The sequence below is a fragment of the Balaenoptera ricei genome, chromosome 5 (assembly GCF_028023285.1).
Source record: "Balaenoptera ricei isolate mBalRic1 chromosome 5, mBalRic1.hap2, whole genome shotgun sequence".
NCBI classification, from domain to species: domain Eukaryota; kingdom Metazoa; phylum Chordata; class Mammalia; order Artiodactyla; family Balaenopteridae; genus Balaenoptera; species Balaenoptera ricei.
Window position 1 is genome coordinate 78,764,739 of NC_082643.1, and position 22,603 is coordinate 78,787,341.

At 37.3% G+C, this 22,603-nt stretch overlaps 1 protein-coding gene across 3 annotated transcripts in view; it reads right to left on the reverse strand.

The window, feature by feature from the left end:
• The window catches only part of KLHL5 (kelch like family member 5), an 88,717-nt gene that overhangs the window by 60,840 nt on the left and 5,274 nt on the right, over positions 1 to 22,603 (reverse strand). Inside the window, exon 1 of one of the 3 annotated variants that reach the window (XM_059924140.1) lies at positions 571 to 1,011. The exons of the other annotated variants lie outside the window; for them this stretch is intronic. Coding sequence (XP_059780123.1) covers positions 571 to 953 — 383 coding nt within the window. The 5' untranslated portion in view covers positions 954 to 1,011. Of the gene's footprint in view, positions 1 to 570; positions 1,012 to 22,603 lie in introns of those variants that run through there. 3 annotated transcript variants of the gene reach the window in all.

Here is a 22,603-nt window from a genome sequence, read left to right on the forward strand (position 1 = left end):
GACAAAGAGAAATAACCATAAGAAAAATATTATTGACAACTACAATGGTGCAAAAATTATTGGCAACTACAATATGCCTCTCCTCATAAAACCTTTCATTTTCACAAAAATTTAAAAATGACTCTATAATCTGTTGCAAACTAAAATGTCATAAAAATTTTTATACTATAGAAATGTCTTCTATAGTTTTGCTATGACTATAGAAGATAAATGAATGAAGCAAAATGCAAGGCAATGACGCATAAAATTGCTACCATGTATTATTTTCAAGGCAGAGCCAGATCTATATAGGGAACACAAGATATTTCAAAATGAAAGCTATTTGTTGTCTTTATAATTTTACAGAATTAAAATCAATATTAGAACATTTTAAAAAATCCCAGCAAAAGTACCACATATACATACCAAGATATTACATATGTGTATATATGTAGAGGTATATATATATATATATATATATATATATATATATATAAAATCATAGATTTTAAATAATAATACTAAATTATTTTAAACAGTATATAGAATATACCCCCACACCCCATTTCTATCAGTAAGAAAATAATCAACCTGCATGAACTGGAATCAGATTCATTTTCTTCTTCACTAGTGCCATCATCCACTTCTGGTCTATCCAGCCAATGTGCACCGCCACAATCTTCTGCTGTAAACTCAAACGCAGGGACTTCAGAGGTGGATGCCATTGGCCAAGAAGGTGAATTCTGAAAATCCAGTTGGCTGGACCTTCGGTAACCAATTGAAGCCAAAGGCAATTGTAGGCTACACGGATCTAAAAACTTTCTCCCACCGTTTGCTCCAGTCTGTCCTCGATTCCAAAATTCTCCCTGCTGGCTGTCAACTGTAGAATTGGGAGATGATGCTTGATGGCTAAACCACCTCCATCTGATTTTCAAAATCTGCTTCACATCAAACTCTTTACGAGAACCAGACATCCTCAGAGAAACCAAGTGATCGTCTAGGCAACAGGCAAAAAGCACTGCACAGAGATTTGTGCATCCAACCAAGACAAGAGAAGTATTTGCCCTGTTGTACACAATAAACAAATTGAAAGGAAAATAAATCACATTCACATATATATCTACATTTACTTTTATACCAATATATCAGATTATAGAGAACAAAGGACAATGAAAAAAAGATGAAACACGGTGGAACATTCCATTCAATCAGAGCAAACTCTCATCCACCTATCCTGAAACAGCTAGACCACTGTCCCCTACTCTCCTTTCCCTTACTGACCATTAGCTCTCACAAACACTGACAGCATTCATTAAAGTCCTTTTAAACGCAGAACACCACCCCCTTTTCTTAAACCACAAATGACAGAGACAGAAAGCACTATCCCGTCGCAGTGTCTCAGTCTCTGCTGCTTAGTATATTAACTCTTTTATTGCTGAAACAAGAAATGTATTCCACAGCATTTTCCTTTGTACTTAAAAAAATCACTGTAAAACTAAAATGTTTCTATTTTTATACTAAGTTCCTAAATGAGATATCACAAAACAACAGGTTGTTTTAAAGTTTTTTAAATTAGATGAGTTATAGTGATTTTCAAGCTGGCTCTTTGGATGCGGGGTCAGGAAGGAGGAGGAGTACAAAGGTGGGGTTCCCGTTCACTGCTCTCCACTTCTATCTTCTCCCTTCAGGAAAGGAGTGTGTTTCACTAATACAGTAAGATCTGGGTAAGACTTAATCTGAGCAAAGAATATTGAGAAGACTAAGAAGAAAGAAAAGGTCTGAAAACTACAAAGGATCAAAATATGACAGTACTTATTCTTTCTCAAATAAATGACCTGAAGTCCATATTGTTCTATAATTAGGATTGAGCCACTCTGAATTACTACAATAGCCAAATTTCTATGACACTACTTAGGAAAAGGAAAGTGTGGCTCAAGAAAGCTACCTAGGACTGGGATAGGATTATTTCTTGGGTGTATAAGTACCCTGATGGTGCCCTCTGTTGTTGGCAAAACAAAGCAATGGTCTGAACACGGTTACAGCTAAGGAGAATTGATAAAGCAAATAAAAATCTATCAAATGCAATCAAATTTTAAAATATTGAATGATTATTGTGAGCAAGACACTCTATAGGCATTATGGGGGACACAGATACATACATCTTGGTTCCTACCCTCAAAAATAATTAAATCGAGTTACTGAAACAACAAAATTGATAACTTAAGTGTAAGAAATATTATAATGCTGCAGTATTAACATTTTGTCATCTACAAAAACAGAGTTTGAATTTTCAGGATGCTCAATATCTAGTGCTATATCACAATGACAAATGACAAAATAAATGACAAAAAAAGCTGCTTTGGAGGGTTACAAAAATATTGTGAGGTATATCTTAACCCCACACAGCTCCTTAGGAGAATAAAAATTATTCAGAGAAATAAGAATAATAGGCATGAAAAGCCATATATAATTTTGTGCCAAATACTGTAGGACAAACCATAAATACTGTAAGAAAGAGAAAGGAGATATCAGGATGGTGTGGAGTGCTATGGGCCAGTTTCATTAGGGAGAAGGCTTCTAAGAATAGTAAGAAGTTTTACAGCCAGAATGATGAAAGATTTTATAAAGGAAGAAAGATATTAACAAAGCATGAAGTGAGCATACTGACAAAGAAAGAGGGGGGAATATCAGTTTGATCAGCCAACCAGAAATACCTAATTAATATTAAGGAGTAATAAGAGATAAATTTGGATGCATAAGATGACATAAAATGCCCTGAACACACATCAAAGGTGTAAAGCTAGCAGGCAATGTTAAGTGGACTGTTGAACGGGGCAATGTTTTAGAAAATTAATTTGGCAGTAGCATGCAGGATGCATTAGAGAGTGAAATGACACCATTCCCTCTCCTCTCACCTCTGTCAGACTCCTTTCATCAACACCCTTCTAACTCCACTCTACCTATACAACTTTGTTTCTAACTATTTTCCAAATGGACACACTGCTTCATCAGTTAAGACAGAGTCTACATTATAGTGCTTCCTGTTTTACATGCTGTTTGTGTCCCAATTTCTCTGGTTTTGAAATCCCACTCATCCCTCAAGGTTTAGCACAGATACTGCTGCCCTTAGAAAGGCTTCTCCAATTACTCTAGCCTTGTGGTTCTCAACAAAGGTAGCACCAACCCTCTGCTCCCACACCCCAGAAAGGCTTCTGGAAGTAGGGGGCATGGATTTTTAGTTGTTGGAATGACCAGAGAGGGCTATGGGCATTGAATTGGCAGGGGCCAGAGATGGTAAACATCTTGCAGTGCACGGTATAGACCCACACAATGAAGAAATACCACTGTAGTAGTTCATAATGATCTTGCCATCACTGTCTTCATGCAAATAAATATTTACCAAGCGTTTACATGTTTAAGGCACCACAAAAGGTAGAAAAATAAATAACAAAGCTCTTTCTTTAAAGAGGGCTATACTCCGGTAGAGAAAAGGATAATTAAGTGAACATTACAAATAAAGAATACATTTTAATGTATATACTTTTATATAAATATAATTTCAAATTTTAAATTCAATCTGTCAATATGAGAACAATTACCAGAGAGTTCATTTACACTGTGTCAGCTCCATAAGCTAATTTTAATTGTTTTGCTGTTTGGTTGATTGGTTGGAGCCTGAACACAAGAGTGGACTTCATTAAAGACCACTGAGATGGGCTTCCCTGGTAGCGCAGTACATAAGAATCCACCTGCCAATGCAGGGGACACGGGTTCGAGCCCTGGTCCGGGAAGATCCCACATGCTGCGGAGCAACTAAGCCTGTGCACCACAACTACTGAGCCTGCACTCTAGAGCCTGCATGCCACAACTACTGAAGCCCGCACACCTAGAGCTTGTGCTCCGCAACAAGAGAAGCCAGCACAATGAGAAGCCCATGTACCACTACTAAGAGTAGCCCCTGCTTGCCCCAACTACAGAAAGCCCACGTGCAGCAATGAAGACCCAATGCAGCCAAAAAAAATTTTTTTTAATTTATTAAAAAAAAAAAAAGACCACTGATATGCAAGACGTTTCCCGATATAGAGAAGAAATCCAAAGACGTGAACATTAAAATGTTGAACCATGCCTCCACTCCCAAGAGGGGCCAAAGACCCTCTTCACCAAGATAGTGAGATACACATTAAATAAATACCTCTTTAATGTAGTAGCTCTTCTGAGTAGGCTAGAGATGCAGGTGGGAGATTAGCCACTGAAATAGGCTTTCTGATTTTAAAGGGATACTAGGATCTTGGGTTGACAAAGGCCAAGTAGCAGCCTTTAACCACTGCTGTAATAGTCATGGGTTTGGTTACATGCATACATACATACATATGCATGTATATACAAAAGCTCACCACCACCCCAACCTTTTGTATCAGTGGACTTATACTGCATGCTTTTTTCACCGAGACACTTATTTTGTCAATCTTCCTCTTCCTTCCTGGTAATCAATGCTGACAGCTTGGTGTAGAGCCTTTCACAACTTTCTCTTTCTTTATAAAACTCATATCCAAACTTATATACACATATATAGGAGTTTTTGTTATTGTTTTATAAAAGAGATCATACTGTATACATATTTTGGCATTTTGCTTTTCCCACCAAAATTATATACATGGAAATATAAACTAATAATGATCTTTTTAATAGTTGCGTAATATTCCATAATTGTAAAACACAATTTATTAAACTACTTCCTTGCTAGTGGGCATGCAGATTGATTTCAGGTATTTTTGTTTTATGCTATTAAGATAATGTTGAAATAAACATCCTTGTGAGGCTTTTGTGTCTCTGGAATTTATTCACAGGAGTGGAACTGCTGGGTTGCAAGTATGTGCATTTTAAATTTGAAAAGATAGTTTACTTTCCTGAAATTTATATTTTCAAAAGTAAAGTGAGTGTATCCTTCTCATTCATTTTCACAGGCCCACCAGTCAACAATTATTATAATTCTTTATATTTCTAATATGAGCCCTCTATTATCAACATCATCTTGATATAAACCACCCTTTTCCCACCGAATTGAGGTATTATTTTTGTTATGAATTTTAACAATTCAGGATGCTAATTCTGTTGCACCATTTGTCTATTTTTATGCCAATATTAGTGTTTTAATTACAGTACATTTACAATATGTTTATTATTTGTTAAAGCAAGTTCCTATCTCCACATATATTCTTTTACAATAAATTTTAAACTAATTTTGAATATGTACTCTTCTATATATACTTTAAAATAATATTACCCAATCCTCTCAACAAAAATATCCAACCCTAGGGACTTCCCTGGTGGTCCAGTGGCTAAGACTCCATGCTCCCCGTGCAGGGGGCCCAGGTTTGATCCCACATGCTGCAACTAAAAGATCCTGCACACGACTGGCACAGCCAAATAAATAAATAAATATTTAAAAAAAAATCCAACCCTATTGAGATTCTAACTGGAATTGCATTAAATTTGTGTACTAATTTTAAGATGGTTGGCATTTTATGATATCAAGGCTTCACATCCAAGCATATGTTTTTTAGTTTGTTCAGATCTTATGCTCATTAATAAGATTTTTAAATCTTTTAACTATAGGTCCTGTGCCTTTCTTATTAAAATTTTTATCATGTTCTTTTATTTTCTCTTTTTTCACTGTTGTAAATACAATAAATTTTTTCTAGCATTTCCACATGGTTATTGCTATTATAATAAAAGTATTAAGTACATTTATCTTATATCCAGTCCTTTTATCATACTTTCTCATTAGCTATGATATTTTTAAAATTAGTGTTAATTTCTTGATAAGTTAGAGGCAACTTTGAGACATCTAGGTGGAGATGTCAGGTAGTTGGATAAATGTTCCTGGAGCTCAGATCCAAGCTCCAAGGAACTGTAACAGATAAAGGCAAAGGACACTAAGAAGGAACAACCAATGAAGTAGAGGAAAATCAGCAGCCTATGGTGTTAGGCAAGTCAAGGGATAAAGGTGTTTCAATGCAAAAGGCATGGTCACAATGTCAAATGAGAGGTCAGGTACCATGTGCAAAGAAAAATGTCCACTGGAATTGGCAACATAAAAATTTTGCCAAATCAGATAGGAGCAGTTTCAGTAAAGGGTTGGGGACCAAAGCCAGACTGCGGTGGGTTGAAGAGTTAACGGAAGATGAGAAATAAGAGAGAGCATGTACAGACAACTCCTTCAGAAAATTCTGCTCAGTAGTGAGGCTGTGGAATGAGATTACAGCTGGAAGAGTTGAGGAATCAAGGCAATGGATTTGTTTTGCCTGCTTGTTTATTTGTTGATTTTAAAAAACACAGAACATATTAGAATGATGAGAATGATCCAACAGGAAGGTGAGATTGTTGACTGCAGGCAGAAGCACTGGAGCAAAAAAAGTGAAGACTTTGATAAAAGAAAAAGAAACGGCACCTAAGCACAGTGGATGGCTTGGATAATCATTGTAGGTGGGATATTTCCTCTACTGTAAGATTTATGACTTTCTAAATGCATTGATTATTTAAAAAGGAAAGAAAAGACATGCACTAGTCAGTCTATTCAAGTTGAAACCAAATAAGCCCTCTAAAAGGAGTCATGAAATAATAAAGATTAGAGGAGAAACTAAAGAATTAAGAAATGAAATGACAGAATTAGAGATCTAGCTCTTTAAAAATTTGCTGGTACTGATTAATTGGGAGATTGGGATTGACATATACACACTAATATGTATAAAATGGATAACTAATGAGAACCTGCTGTATAAAGGAAAAAAAAAAGAATCCACCTTTCAATGCAGGGGATATGGGTTCGACCCCTGGTCGGGGAACTAAGATCCCACATGCTGCGGGGCAACTAAGTCCGCATACCTCTACCACTGAGCCCATGTGCTCTAGAGCTCACACGCCACAAAAAAAAAAAAAAAAAATGTGCTGGTATCTTCTCTTACCTCCTAGCAAGTTCAAAGAAAAAACAAATTAGAACTTAGAACGAGGATAACATGACCATTAAAATAGAATATTTAAATAAAAGACTTAAAAAATAAAAGATCACTATTGCAACAAAAATTTTAAATGTCATATTGAATAATGGAAATGATGACAAATGGAGAGAATTTAGGCAAGCAAAGTTGGAAAATACTCCTCAAAGACAGAATTTGCTCAAAATCCTTTATAGCTAGGTCTCTAACAATTTTCGCCTAAGCTTAAGCCTGTCTTAAGCATGGGCATTTTGGGGAAAAATCTTTACTCTAACAAAATACATTAAAAAATGATCTACTGATAAAGTAGCTTGTTATAGCCCCCCGATAGAAAGGGGTTTACAGAAATATTTCCCGGCTTTAACTGAATTCTTGGGCCAAATACTTTATGAAAAATATGTAGTAAACTTATGCATTAAGGTTTTCATGGCATGGAATTCAGCATTTATTTAAATAACACTTTTTCTTCTGTCCCATCAACTTTTACTACACAATAATATTGTTTCGCTCAAAAATTTATGCATTTCTGATGAGAAGTCCTTCCTAGGGTAATTATTTATGAAAGAGCAATACATACTAAAAGGCATTACATTGTTAAATTATCAAAATGGTTTGCACAGGCTACTCTATATAAATTAGATCCCTCATCATTCTCTATCCCCTTGACCTTCTTGATTTTTTTCACAGCACTTATCACCCCCTGGCATATTAGATGCTATTCCCTTATTATTATCTTTACCCTCACCACAAAGTCAGCTGCAGTACAGCTTTGTTTGACTCACTGCTGTAGTCCTAGCACTTAAAACAGTACCTGAAAGACAGGTGCTGAATAAATATTTCTCTAATGAATGAATGAATCCAATAACTATAAAAGCAATAATAAAAGATATATACTTATTATGTACATTTTTGAAATTATAAAATAAACTTAAGAACCAAATGTTAAAAGAATATTAGAAAACATTTACCTCTGGTGACAAAACCTTTTTAGTATCTTTCAACTTAAGAGAAAAATCACAATATATTACTTTAAGAACTTCTCTTTTCTATTTCATTCTTTAGGCATAAAATTTGTATCACTTTGAAATCTACTGGCTAAACAGCAGATATCTTTTCAGACTGACATTTCTTTCTTAAAACTGATTATCAAATTATATTCTGTACCTCTTTCTTGTTTTAATAACTTTGCTTTACTTAAATTTGAGATACAAAAGCTCACACAGTATTTAAAATAGGTAAGTGTCAATTATGAATACATTTTTTAAAATGTAATTAAGGAATCCACATGCAATTTCTGCTTCAAAACTGCTCAAATGTTAGTCTGTGAATTTAAAAGATGACATTATTCAGTATGACAATAGCAACACAGATGTCATTAAGATAGACTGCAGATGAGCTCACTTCAACAGTATGGCTTTTAAAGCTATGGCTTCACTCAACAATTTAAATTACAACCATTTAGTAACTGGTTTATATGTGTAATCATTATTATACAAACCTCTCTTCACATAGAGTTTTTAAGAAAACAGTATTTGTTTTATGAGTAATCAATTTTAATGAATCTATTCCTATAGTTTTAAGTGTGTACTACATATTGCATAAAACACATCAAGAATTAATTTTACTGTACTAACTTAGCAGCACTTCACCTCCCCAATTTTCCCCTCAACTATAAAAAGAATAAGTTACAACACATGATTTCAAAGAACACTTTAAAGTTTGATAATTCCAGGACACTTTTAAAGCTCTGTCAAATTAGGTCTTTTATGAGAATTTGGCTTATTTTAAAAATTTGAAGACTGATATAATTCCACTAACATTTAAAAATGTATGACAGCAGAAAATGTCAGTCCAGTATTTACCCAGGTTAAGAAAGATTTGAGATTTAATTTTAACTTTAATTCCAGAAATAAAAATTCTGTACCTCTTCCCCAAACTCATTAAAAGCAAACATTATAAATGTAAAAGAAATCCTGTATTTATATAAACTCAATAAATTTTGCTATAAGCAGAAAGAACTCAAAGATGAAAAAATAGACAGTACAATCCATCAGGGCAGGGGCCACTATATCTGTAACAACTTGTATAGTGCACGACATTCAAACTTTTACTGAATTTAAACCAAAGAATAAATGAATAAATTAATGGCACAGACCTTGAACGATCTTAAAATATAGCAGAAGAGGGTTTTGAATGAAACCCTTACTAATTATCAAGAGGTAAGTATGTCCTTTATTCGGGAGAAGATGAGGTTCCTGAGTTAAGAATTTTGAGGTATACCCCAAAAAAATTAATTTGGTAAGTGAAGAATGGATTTGTGAGGGAAGATGCCATTGGTAGGAAAATCAGAAAACTCTTTGAGGTGAGAGGATAGTAACCTTGGCAGGAAGCAATGAGATCTGAAAGGGGGGTGGCTGTTAAAGATACTACAGAAACAGGCCTGATAAAATGTCTGTGGCAAATGGACAGGAAGAAGTCAAAGAGGACGGCATTTTCCAATGTGGGGGGCTGGAAGAATGGTAATATTAACAGAAATAAGGAAGTAAGAAGGATACAGTTTCAGGGGGGACTGAGGGTAGCTTTAGACAAACTTAGCTTTAATTATGTACTTAGCAACAAAATAGCTAGGAATATGGAGTCTAGAGTCATATTTAGCTTATAGTTAAAAATCAATCTACAATCTATTTAAGAAATCAGAAATTTAAAGTGTGGGTAGATGAACCCTGGGCTGTTAACATTGCTTATCTTTGCACTCTTTCCACTCGTTACTACAAACACATGGCATCAAAATCTCTTTTGTAATAAAAACAAGTTTAGAAACACACTCTGATATCCAAAATTAAATTTCTAGCACAATGTTAAATCTTTCACTCTGTTAAAAATATTTGGGAAATATTTCTGATTAAACAGTAAATGAAGAGGATTAACCAAGATGGCGGAGTAGAAGGACGTGCTCTCACTCCCTCTTGCGAGAGCACCAGAATCACAACTGGCTGCTGGACAATCATCGACAGGAAGACACTGGAACTCACCAAAAAAGATACCCCACATCCAAAGACAAAGGAGAAGCCACAGTGAGAGGGTAGGAGGAGCGCAATCAGAGTAAAATCAAATCCCATAACTGCCGGGTGGGTGACTCACAGACTGGTGAACACTTATACCACAGAAGTCCACCCACTGGAGTGAAAGTTCTGAGCCCCACATCAGGCTTCCCAACCTGGGGGTCCGGCAACGGGAGGAGGAATTCATAGAGAATCAGACCTTGAAGCCTAGTGAGAATTGACTGCAGGACTTCGACAGGACTGGGGGAAACAGAGATCCCACTCTTGGAGGGTGCACATGGAACAGTGTGCGCATCGGGACCCAGGGGAAGGAGCAGTGACCCTGGGGGAGACTGAACCAGACCTACCTGCTAGTGTTGGAGGGTCTCCTGCAGAGGCGGGGGCTGGCTCAGTTTCACCATGGGGACAAGGACACTGGCAGCGGAGGTTCTGGGAAGTACTCCTTGGCGTGAGCCCTCCCAGAGTCTGCCATTAGCCCCACCAAAGAGCCCAGGTAGGCTCCAGTGTTGGGTTGCCTCAGGCAAAACAACCAACAGGGAGGGAACCCAGCCCCACCCATCAACAGTCAAGTGGATTAAAGCTTTACGGAGCTCTGACCGAAACAGCAACAGTCAGCTCTACCCACCACCAGAGCCTCCCATCAAGCCTCTTAGATAGCCTCAACCACCAGAGGGCAGACAGCAGAAGCAAGAAAAACTACAATCTTGCAGCCTGTGGAACAAAAACCACATTTACAGAAAGACAGACAAGATGAAAAGGCAGAGGGCTATACACCAGATGAAGGAACAAGAAAAAACCCCAGAAAAACAACTAAATGAAGTGGAGATAGGCAACCTTCCAGAAAAAGAATTCAGAATAATGATAGTGAAGATGATCCAGGACCTCGGAATAAGAATGGAGGCAAAGACTGAGAAGATGCAAGAAATGATTAACAAAGACCTAGAAGAATTAAAGAACAAACAAACAGAGATGACCAATACAATAACTGAAATGAAAACTACACTAGAAGGAATCAATAGCAGAATAACTGAGGCAGAAGAACGGATAAGTGACCTGGAAGACAGAATGGTGGAATTCACTGCTGCGGAACAGACTAAAGAAAAAAGAATGAAAAGAAATGAAGACAGCCTAAGAGACCTGGGACAACATTAAATGCAACAACATTCACATTATAGGGGTCCCAGAAGGAGAAGACAGAGAGAAAGGACCAGAGAAAATATTTCAAGAGATTATAGGCAAAAACTTCCCTAACGTGGGAAAGGAAATAGCCACCCAAGTCCAGGAAGTGCAGAGAGTCCCATACAGGATAAACCCAAGGAGAAACACGCCGAGACACATAGTAATCAAAGTGGCAAAAATTAAAGACAAAGAAAAATTATTGAAAGCAGCAAGGGAAAAACGACAAATAACATACAAGGGAACTCCCATAAGGTTAACAGCTGATTTCTCAGCAGAAACTCTACAAGCGAGAAGGAAGTGGCATGATATACTTAAAGTGATGAAAGGGAAGAGCCTACAACCAAGATTACTCTACCTGGCAAGGATCTCATTTAGATTTCATGGAGAGATCAAAAGCTTTACAGACAAGCAAAAGCTAAGAGAATTCAGCACCACCAAACCAGCTCTACAACAAATGCTAAAGGAACTTCTCTAAGCGGGAAACACAAGGGTAGAAAAGGACCTACCAAAACAAACCCAAAACAATTAAGAAAATGGTCATGGGAACATAACTATCGATAATTACCTTAAACGTGAATGGATTAAATGCCCCAACCAAAAGACACAGGCTTGCTGAATGGATACAAAAACAAGACCCATATATATGCTGTCTACAAGAGACCCACTTCAGACCTAGGGACACATACAGACTGAAAGTGAGGGGGTGGAAAAAGATATTCCATGCAAATGGAAATCAAAAGAAAGCTGGAGTAGCTATACTCATATCAGATAAAATAGACTTTAAAATAAAGAACGTTACAAGAGACAAGGAAGGACACTACATAATGATCAAGGGATCAATCCAAGAAGAAGATATAACAATTATAAATATATATGCACCCAACATAGGAGCACCTCAATACATAAGGCAACTGCTAACAGCTATAAAAGAGGAAATTGACAGTAACACAATAATAGTGGGGAACTTTAACACCTCACTTACACCAATGGACAGATCATCCAAAATGAAAATAAATAAGGAAACAGAAGCTTTAAATGACACAATAGACCAGATAGATTTAATTGATATTTATAGGACATTCCATCCAAAAACAGCAGATTACATGTTCTTCTCAAGTGCGCACGGAACATTCTCCAGGTTAGATCACATCTTGGGTCACAAATCAAGCCTCAGTAAATTTAAGAAAACTGAAATCATTTCAAGCATCTTTTCTGACCACAACCCTATGAGATTAGAAATGAATTACAGGGAAAAAAACGTAAAAAACACAAACACATGGAGGCTAAACAATACGTTACTAAATAACCAAGAGATCACTGAAGAAATCAAAGAGGTAATCAAACAATACCTAGAGACAAATGACAATGAAAACACGACGACCCAAAACCTATGGGATGCAGCAAAAGCAGTTCTAAGAGGGAAGTTTATAGCTATACAAGCCTACCTAAAGAAACAAGAAAAATCTCAAGTAAACAATCTAACCTTACACCTAAAGAAATTAGAGAAAGAAGAACAAACAAAACCCAAAGTTAGCAGAAGGAAAGAAATCATAAAGATCAGAGCGGAAATAAATGAAATAGAAACAAAGAAAACAATAGCAAAGATCAATAAAACTAAAAACTGGTTCTTTGAGAACATAAACAAAATTGATAAGCCATTAGCCAGACTCATCAAGAAAAAGAGGGAGAGGACTCAAATCAATAAAATCAGAAATGAAAAAGGAGAAGTTACAACGGACACCGCAGAAATACAAAGCATCCTAAGAGACTACTACAAGCAACTTTATGCCAATAAAATGGACAACCTGGAAGAAATGGACAAATTCTTAGAAAGGTATAACCTTCCAAGACTGAACCAGGAAGAAACAGAAAATATGAACAGACCAATCACAAGTCATGAAATTGAAACTGTGATTAAAAATCTTCCAACAAACAAAAGTCCAGGACCAGATGGCTTCACAGGTGAATTCTATCAAACATTTAGAGAAGAGCTAACACCTATCCTTCTCAAACTCTTCCAAAAAATTGCAGAGGAAGGAACACTCCCAAACTCATTCTATGAGGCCACCATCACCCTGATACCAAAACCAGACAAAGACACTACAAAAAAAGAAAATTACAGACCAATATCACTGATGAATATAGATGCAAAAATCCTCAACAAAATACTAGCAAACAGAATCCAGCAACACATTAAAAGGATCATACACCATGATCAAGTGGGATTTATCCCAGGGATGCAAGGATTCTTCAATATATGCAAATCAATCAATGTGATACACCGTATTAACAAATTGAACAATAAAAACCATATGATCACCTCAATAGATGCAGAAAAAGCTTTTGACAAAATGCAACACCCATTTATGATAAAAACTCTCCAGAAAGTGGGCATAAAGGGAACCTACCTCAACATAATAAAGGCCATATATGACAAACCTACAGCAAACATCATTCTCAATGGTGAAAAACTGAAAGCATTTCCTCTAAGATCAGGAATGAGACAAGGATGTCCACTCTCACCACTATTATTCAACATAGTTCTGGAAGTCCTAGGCACGGCAATCAGAGAAAAAAAAGAAATAAAAGGAACACAAATTGGAAAAGAAGAAGTAAAACTGTCACTGTTTGCAGATGACATGATACTATACATAGAGAATCCTAAAACTGCCACCAGAAAACTGCTAGAGCTAATTAATGAATATGGTAAAGTTGCAGGATACAAAATTAATGCACAGAAATGTCTTGCATTCCTATACACTAATGATGAAAAATCTGAAAGAGAAATTATGGAAACACTCCTATTTACCACTGCAACAAAAAGAATAAAATACCTAGGAATAAACCTACCTAGGGAGACAAAAGACCTGTATGCAGAAAACTATAAGACACTGATGAAAGAAATTAAAGATGATATCAACAGATGGAGAGATATACCATGTTCTTGGATTGGAAGAATCAACACTGTGAAAATGACTATACTACCCAAAGCAATCTACAGATTCAATGCAATCCCTATCAAATTACCAATGGCATTTTTTATGGAGTTAGAACAAATCATCTTAAAATTTGTATGGAGGGCTTCCCTGGTGGCGCAGTGGTTGAGAATCTGCCTGCCAATGCAGGGGACACGGGTTCGAGCCCTGGTCTGGGAAGATCCCACATGCCACGGAGCAACTGGGCCCGTGAGCCACAATTACTGAGCCTGCGCGTCTGGAGCCTGTGCTCCGCAACAAGAGAGCCCGCGATGGTGAGAGGCCCGCGCACCGTGATGAAGAGTGGTCCCCACTTGCCACAACTAGAGAAAGCCCTCGCAGAGAAACAAAGACCCAACACAGTCATAAATAAATAAATAAATAAATAAAAGAACGTGAATTTCTAAAAAAAAAAAAAAAAAATTTGTATGGAGACACAAAAGACCCCGAGTAGCCAAAGCAGTCTTGAGGGAAAAAATCGGAGCTGGAGGAATGAGACTCCCTGACTTCAGACTATACTACAAAGCTACAGTAATCAAGACAATATGGTACTGGCACAAAAACAGAAACATAGATCAATGGAACAAGATAGAAAGCCCAGAGATAAACCCACGCACCTATGGTCAACTAACCTATGACAAAGGAGGCAAGGATATACAATGGAGAAAAGACAGTCTCTTCAATAAGTGGTGCTGGGAAAACTGGACAGCTACATGTAAAAGAATGAAATTAGAATACTCCCTAACAGCATACACAAAAATAAACTCAAAATGGATTAGAGACCTAAATGTAAGACTGGACACTATAAAACTCTTAGAGGAAAACATAGGAAGAACACTCTTTGACATAAATCACAGCAAGATCTTTTTTGATCCACCTCCTAGAGTAATGGAAATAAAAACAAAAATAAACAAATGGGACCTAATGAAAGTTAAAAGCTTTTGCACAGCAAACAAAACCATAAACAAGACGAAAAGACAACCCTCAGAATGGGAGAAAATATTTGCAAACAAATCAACGGACAAAGGATTAATCTCCAAAATATATAAACAGCTCATGCAGCTCAGTATTAAAGAAACAAACAACCCAATCCAAAAATGCGCAGAAGACCTAAATAGACATTTCTCCAAAGAAGACATACAGACAGCCACGAAGCACATGAAAAGATGCTCATCATCACTAATTATTAGAGAAATGCAAATCAAAACTACAATGAGGTATCACCTCACACCAGTTAGAATGGGCATCATCAGAAAATCTACAAACAACAAATGCTGGAGAGGGTGTGGAGAAAAGGGAACCCTCGTGCACTGTTGGTGGGAGTGTAAATGGATACAGCCACTATGGAGAACAATATGGAGGTTCCTTAAAAAACTAAAAATAGGGCTTCCCTGGTGGCACAGTGGTTGAGAATCTGCCTGCTAATGCAGGGGACACGGGTTTGAGCCCTGGTCTGGGAAGATCCCACATGCCGCGGAGCAACTAGGCCCATGAGCCACAACTACTGAGCCTGCGCGTCTGGAGCCTGTGCTCCGCAACAAGAGAGGCCACGATAGTGAGAGGCCCGCGCACCGCGATGAAGAATGGCCCCTGCTTGCCACAACTAGAGAAAAGCCCTCGCACAGAAACGAAGACCCAACACAGCCAAAAATAAATAAATAAATTAAAAAAAAAAAAAAAACTCATAGCTAACATCTTAAAAAAAAAACAAAAAAACACAAACTAAAAATAGAATTACCATATGACCCAGCAATCCCACTACTGGGCATATACCCAGAGAAAACCGTAATTCAAAAAGACACATGCACCTGAATGTTCATTGCAGCACTATTTACAATAGCCAGGTCATGGAAGCAACCTAAATGCCCATCAACAGACGAATGGATAAAGAAGTTGTGGTACATATATACAATGGAATATTACTCAGCCATAAAAAGGAACGAAATTGAGTCATTTGTTGAGACGTGGATGGATCTAGAGACTGTCATACAGAGTGAAGTAAGTCAGAAAGAGAAAAACAAATATCGTATATTAACGCATGTATGTGGAACCTAGAAAAATGGTACAGATGAGCCGGTTTGCAGGGCAGAAGTTGAGACACAGATGTAGAGAACAGACATATGGACACCAAGGGGGGAAAACTGCGGTGGGGTGGTGATGGTGGTGTGCTGAATTGGGCTATTGGGATTGACATGTATACACTGATGTGCATAAAATTGGTGACGAATAAGAACTTGCAGTATAAAAAAAAAAACAAACAAAACAACTAATACTAAACTTTCATTGGGTTATTTGTATGGAAATATGTTAATATAAATGTTTTGGACATTACATGAAATTTCTAAAAATCTTATATGTTCTGGTATAATGTTATAAGTCATAATCCTAGTTATTACTTTAAAATGTATATCTCAGAAATAACTAATTTTCTTGTCAACTGCATTATTATGAACTTTCATCAAATCTTTAACCATGGTCATTTTTAAGTCTTTTGTCATTTACAGACAGTTCTGGGTGTACTCTGATGGTTTTGCAAATATGTTCCTATAAAAGGGTTTCATCTTCAAGAAATTCATGGAAAAGACTCTGACAAGTACAGGTTTCTGGTAACTGACTGTACTGCTGAACTGAATGAATAAACATTTTCAAAACTCTAATGAAAAACTGATAAACTCATAAAAGTGCTAACAAAAGATCAAGATGAAAAAAAAAATTAATTACATGGGACTGAGTGAACTGATGAGGATGAGTATAATTTTTGTGACTTTCTGTTTGAATTAAAAAAAAAAAAATCCCACAAGGACTCAGAGGCAAAGAATATACAAATCAATTTTCACTGCAAAGTAAAGGAGCTGTTACAGTGGAGGATTACTGGACTGAATGTCAATATTATGACATAGTATGAGTGTGTTTCATGTTTGGTAATTGCAATCATTGTTGCTTTTATTGTGGTCATCCATGTACAATGCTTGGTGTCAGTCTGTTTATCTCTTGTAAAAATAAAATACAGTGTGTGTGTGTGAAAAAAAAACAGTAAATGAAAATTAAAAATAAGTATTGAATTTAAAATCAGCTGTAACAGGCTAAGAGATTTAGTTTAGCTTTGTAAGTTACACAGTAGATTGAAAACAGCAGTTGAGAACTCTCATATACACTGAAGACTCAAGACTAATTTCATGGTAATAGCCATCTAATACAAGCATTTTATTTCTTTGTGTACCCTAAAAGTATTGTGATATATACTTATATAAGATCAAGGTGAAAAAAAAAATGAGTGGGGTAAATTTTAACCTTTAAACTAAATTATGTCTCCTTGCTATATGGTCACATAGCATTCCAAACTACTTGCTCAGGTAATTCAATAGTCTCACTGAAATTATTTACTTAATGTCTGCCTTCTTCCCAAGACTGGAAACTCTATGAAGGTTACAGAAAGGACTATGGCTTTTGAAGCACTTACAATACAGGCACTGACATTCAATTTTAAAACTGCAATACAGCATGGTAAAAATATACAGGGGCAAGCACAGGATGCTAAGATAGCTGCAGAGGTGAAAGATATATTTCCAGTTAAGCTGGAACTCTGAGTATGATAAAAGCCCCCTTGTTGGATGAAACCCATAGCTGGTCCATTAAATGAAAAAGTTAGTAAGCATAAAAATTATATTTACGTATTCTTAAAGGTTTTATCTCAACTTAAACATAAATGCACATTCATTCACAAATCTTTTCATATAGGGTTAATGCCATATATTTGACGTGGGCCTCCTACTGAGCTTGGGTCCTCTTTCTTGCATAAGCCATGCTCACAATGACCCATCATCTATGATTTCCACTTATTGCTTCTATAAATGGAGAGAGAACTTAAAAGCACTTCTGAAAGAATATGAATACAGAATCCATTAGTCCAATGGTCTATCCACCACGACATAAAAAACTTGCGCCAGAATGTAAATTAATGCACCGCTTCCTTCAAGGAGAAAGTCTTACCACGAAAAAACCCTCAGCTGAACCAAACGGTGTGCTTAATGATGTAGTTAATTTACTTTCTGGTGTGGGCTCCTTATTTCCTTGAGAACCACTAATAGTCTAATGACCAGTTAGCTGGACCATGGACTTGAACACTTTGACAGCCTCTGGTTTAGACTTTGATGATGTTCCCGCTAGTCTTTTACAGTTATCCAGCCTTCATCAAATTTCATAGCAAATTTGTTAATAATTCATTTATATTGAGATGACGTCCCAAAGCAGTCAACTTAATTTTCAAAGAATGAATTCTCTTTTCCTTACACTCTCATGAATTTACATGTTTACCAATGTTTTATAGTTACCATAACAAGCATAACTGTTAAAAACAGGTTTGTGAATAAACACAACCAACTTTTGGTAAGTACCCAACTCAACAGGTAGGCACAGAGTCATGCAGGTCTGCTGTGGAGTAGCCTACTCAGCCATGAGTAATCACTTGGCCCCTGGGATCAGTAAGTACATTTTACAGAGGGAAGAGAGTGCGTTAGGTTAAAACCATGAGTCAGTTCAGAGTTAGTTGGTGGGGGGCGCTTCTGCTGTCATTTTCCCACATGGTCACTTATTAGTGGTAGCCTAAGTGGTAGAGCAGAAAGAACTTGAGTCAATAACTGAGCCACTCACTCAGCTGTATAATTCTAACAAACCACTTTACCTCCTCCATCTTCAGTTTTCTCTTAAGATAAATGGATTAAGTAAGTAGAACGTGGAAGAACTGAGTAAGAATCTGAATTTGTAAAAGCAGCTACCACTTCTTCAGTGTGCAAATGTGCAGGGTAACATGGAATACTTTACATTGAATGGAGCATTCAGTTGTCACAGACACTTAAGCAATGGGGTCATTCCGCTTTCCCCTTACACGTGAGGACCCTGAAGTGAAGTAAGGCTACATATATCTATCTGGTGAGTAGCAGGGTTCAATTTGAATCCAAGACTGGCTCTAAAGACCATACACTGTCAAGTACATCACATTGCTTCTTGCTTTTAAAGTATTCTCATTTGTAACCCACAGCTACCTTGTTAGAAGGTAGAGTAGGTATTTACCCTCATTGTCCAAATTGGGAAGCAGACTCAGGGTGTAGTTGATTTGTTATCTAGGTTATCAAGGTTAGCTATCTAGAAGAGAGCCATAGAGCAGACTTAAATGCTTTATCAGTAAGACTGACCAAACTAAAAGCAAAAAGACAATAAGCAAGAAAAAAAGAGTACTTACCACATCACTCCTAATATAACAAAATACTAAGTTCATCATTATTGCAATTAAGTGCCAATATGGCATTTATTCACCAAATACAAATGCCTCACAGATTTTGCCCCACTTGGCTCCCTCCCAACTTCTGTCACTATTTCTTATAGGGTGAAGTGCTGACCCACATTAACATCAAAAGTACATTTTCATCCCTCAACTGTCTGTTGGTACTAACAGCTTGTAGTAGAACAAGCTACATTTTAAAAATCAGCGAAACTAATATTATATGGCCTTTTAATCCCCAACTCATCTATAGAAGTTATCACAATTGATACTCTGAAGACCATAGCATGATTATAACAAAATATTTACTTTAAAAAACAGCCCTTTGACTTGACGACAGGTCAAAACAAAAGATTTCCTTAGCACCCCCACCTCCTTAGATTCTGTGAATTTAACCATGTATTTGCTGTGGCACAAGGATGAAAATCATACCATAAATATGACGGCAAACCACTGCTAAATTCCTGCTGGATACTTTATGTTTGGCATGTGCACATAGCTGTCTTATATACCATAAAAAGTAATAATCTGTATAACCGTAATTTTATCTTTTACTGACCTGAACCAAATCCAGTCAGTGTTTCTGTCTTCTTTGTAGCTTTATGGTGATGGAAAAAAGTAATCAATCAGTACTCTCTAGACACAAATATAATCAAGCAAAATTGCCTGAGTTCTCGGAACATAATGAGCCCATCACAGATCAACTTGACTCTGCTGTAGGATCAATCAGATTTTATGAACTGTATTTTATATTAGATAGAACAGTGTAAGCTGGGTAAGGAAAGGGTCAAAAGGGCAATGTAAGCAATAGAGAGGAGAAAAACGTGAAGCACTAGGTTTCTCAACTGCTCATAATTAGAAATGGTTAATCACTACAAATGTTAAACCAGTTAGCCATTAAAGAAACTCCCTGGCTTGCCCTACAATCAGGCCTAAAAAAACCAAACCAAACCAAAAAAAAGGGAAAAAGAAAGAAAGAAAGAAAAGAAGTGAAAAAGCCACCAAAAGACTGTTCTATAATTTAACTCTGGCAAAAAGCAAAATAAGGCATGCTAGTGAGTCAAATGGCGATCAGTGGAGACCAGTGGAGGCGAGGATTATTTCTTAGTGTTAATCCAATTTTCTCAGGCAGTTCAGAGCAGTCCTCCCAAACTCTCAGTCTTCAAGTTGGGGGTTGGGGGGGATGGCGAATAAATTTAGAAAGACGAACTGGTTCAGGCCCCTCCATCCAGTGGACCATGCTGAAGCTGTCCAGCAATTCTAAACTCCTGCAGAGCACAGAATTGAGTATTCCCTCTTTCTGCTTATCAGAGAAATATCTCCCCAAAGAAAGGCAAATATTTACTAGAAATGAACCAACCAGCCTTTGGCTCTTCACACTATAGCCAAAGTTAACCTTCCAAAGTGTAATTCTTGACATCACGCTTACTTAAAACTTTTTTTTTCCCTGATCACCTACAAGATAAATAAAAGCCAAGATCTTTAGTATGGAATTCAGTGTTTTTGACAACCTAGTAGTCCTTGCCTACCTTTCCAGTCTTCCCTTTCTCTCAAGCTCTCTATTTCACACTTTCTGTCACGAAGAGTTAAAACACACTACATTAACATAAGCAAAATGAATATTATTGAATACTTCCCAAATGAAAAGGACTACGGAAAACACTGTGGATAATGACAAGTGTGGGTAAAATCTTTTTGCCTTCTACTACTAACCTTCAGTTAACTCTCTTGGCTCTATTCCCCTGGCAATCTGATGGAAGTAGGTATGTCGACTATGCTACCTGGCAACATTGCTTATAGTAAAAATGATCCCCCGATTAGTAAATTTGCATCTGGACTCAGAGGAATGATGAATTATAAATACCTCTTAAGAAGCCATAGCTTTGACTTTCCTAAGTGTGGTGGCTCTTGTAATTGGCACATTCCCTGTGGGGACCCTGGAAGCTAAGTCTATGGAATCCTGTAAGAGAGAACTGTCTCCTGTGGGACACGAGGTTTTTAAGCCAACTCAGCTCTCGCATCTTCCTGTTGTGAGCTTTGTCTCCTTGCACCTAAGCTTTCACGGGGAGAGATGTCTCCCAGGTGGCTACATGAACTGCTTACATGGCCTGCTGTGAGGATTACAGCCACTGATGAGGAATATGTGATGCTGCCTTGCTGGCAAGCTGTGGTTCCTGTCTGATAGCCTTCTGAGTAAACAAGCCTGTGGTAGTTTTACGAGTCTGAACCCAAGAAGACCCATTCATTTGCACAGCAACAAGTCTATAAGAATGTCTTAGAATGACGTTCCAGATGTTCTACAATCTGAACCCAACCCCTTCCTCTTTTTTTTTTTAGCCTAACATGTATCCCTGTCAAATCCCACCTGATCTCTTATACAGCTTTTACTTGCCTTGCTCTGTGGTTATTTGTTCCTGGGGATTCCCTCTTCCAGGTAACATATACTACCTCTCCACAATCCATCCCTTCAGCCATCTGCTAAGGTGAAGCTACAGATGTTTTTCAACCAAAACTAAAGGAGATATTGCATAGGTAAAGAATGCCAAGGGAACTTTTCTAGAGAAGCTAAGTACACAGTTTACAGAAAAAGAATGGAAATTTATCAAGAATAAAAATAGGTTAAGTTGGTGGAGAAATATGGCGATCATGTTAAAGGGTAAAATGCCAAGTAGAGTGTCTAGACCAATTTGGAGGATAGAAAAGAACAGCGTAGGGCTTCCCTCGTGGCACAGTGGTTAAGAATCCGCCTGCCAATGCAGGAGACACAGGTTCGAGCCCTGGTCCAGGAAGATCCCACATGCCATGGGGCAACTAAGCCCGTGTGCCACAACTACTGAGCCTGCGCTCTAGAGCCCGTGAGCCACAACTACTGAGCCCACATGCCACAACTACTGAAGCCCACGTGCCTAGAGCCCGTGCTCCGCAACAAGAAGCCCACGCACGGCAAGGAAGAGCAGCCCCCGCTCGCTGCAGCTAGAGAAAACCCGTGCGCAGCAATGAAGACCCAACTCAGCCAAAAATAAAAAATAAATAAAATAAATAAATTTTTAAAAAAAAGAAAGAAAAGAACAGCGTAAAGCAGTCTATTAAGTGCTCCCTTCTTCCTGCATTATTAGCCATGGGAAGAAACCAGGG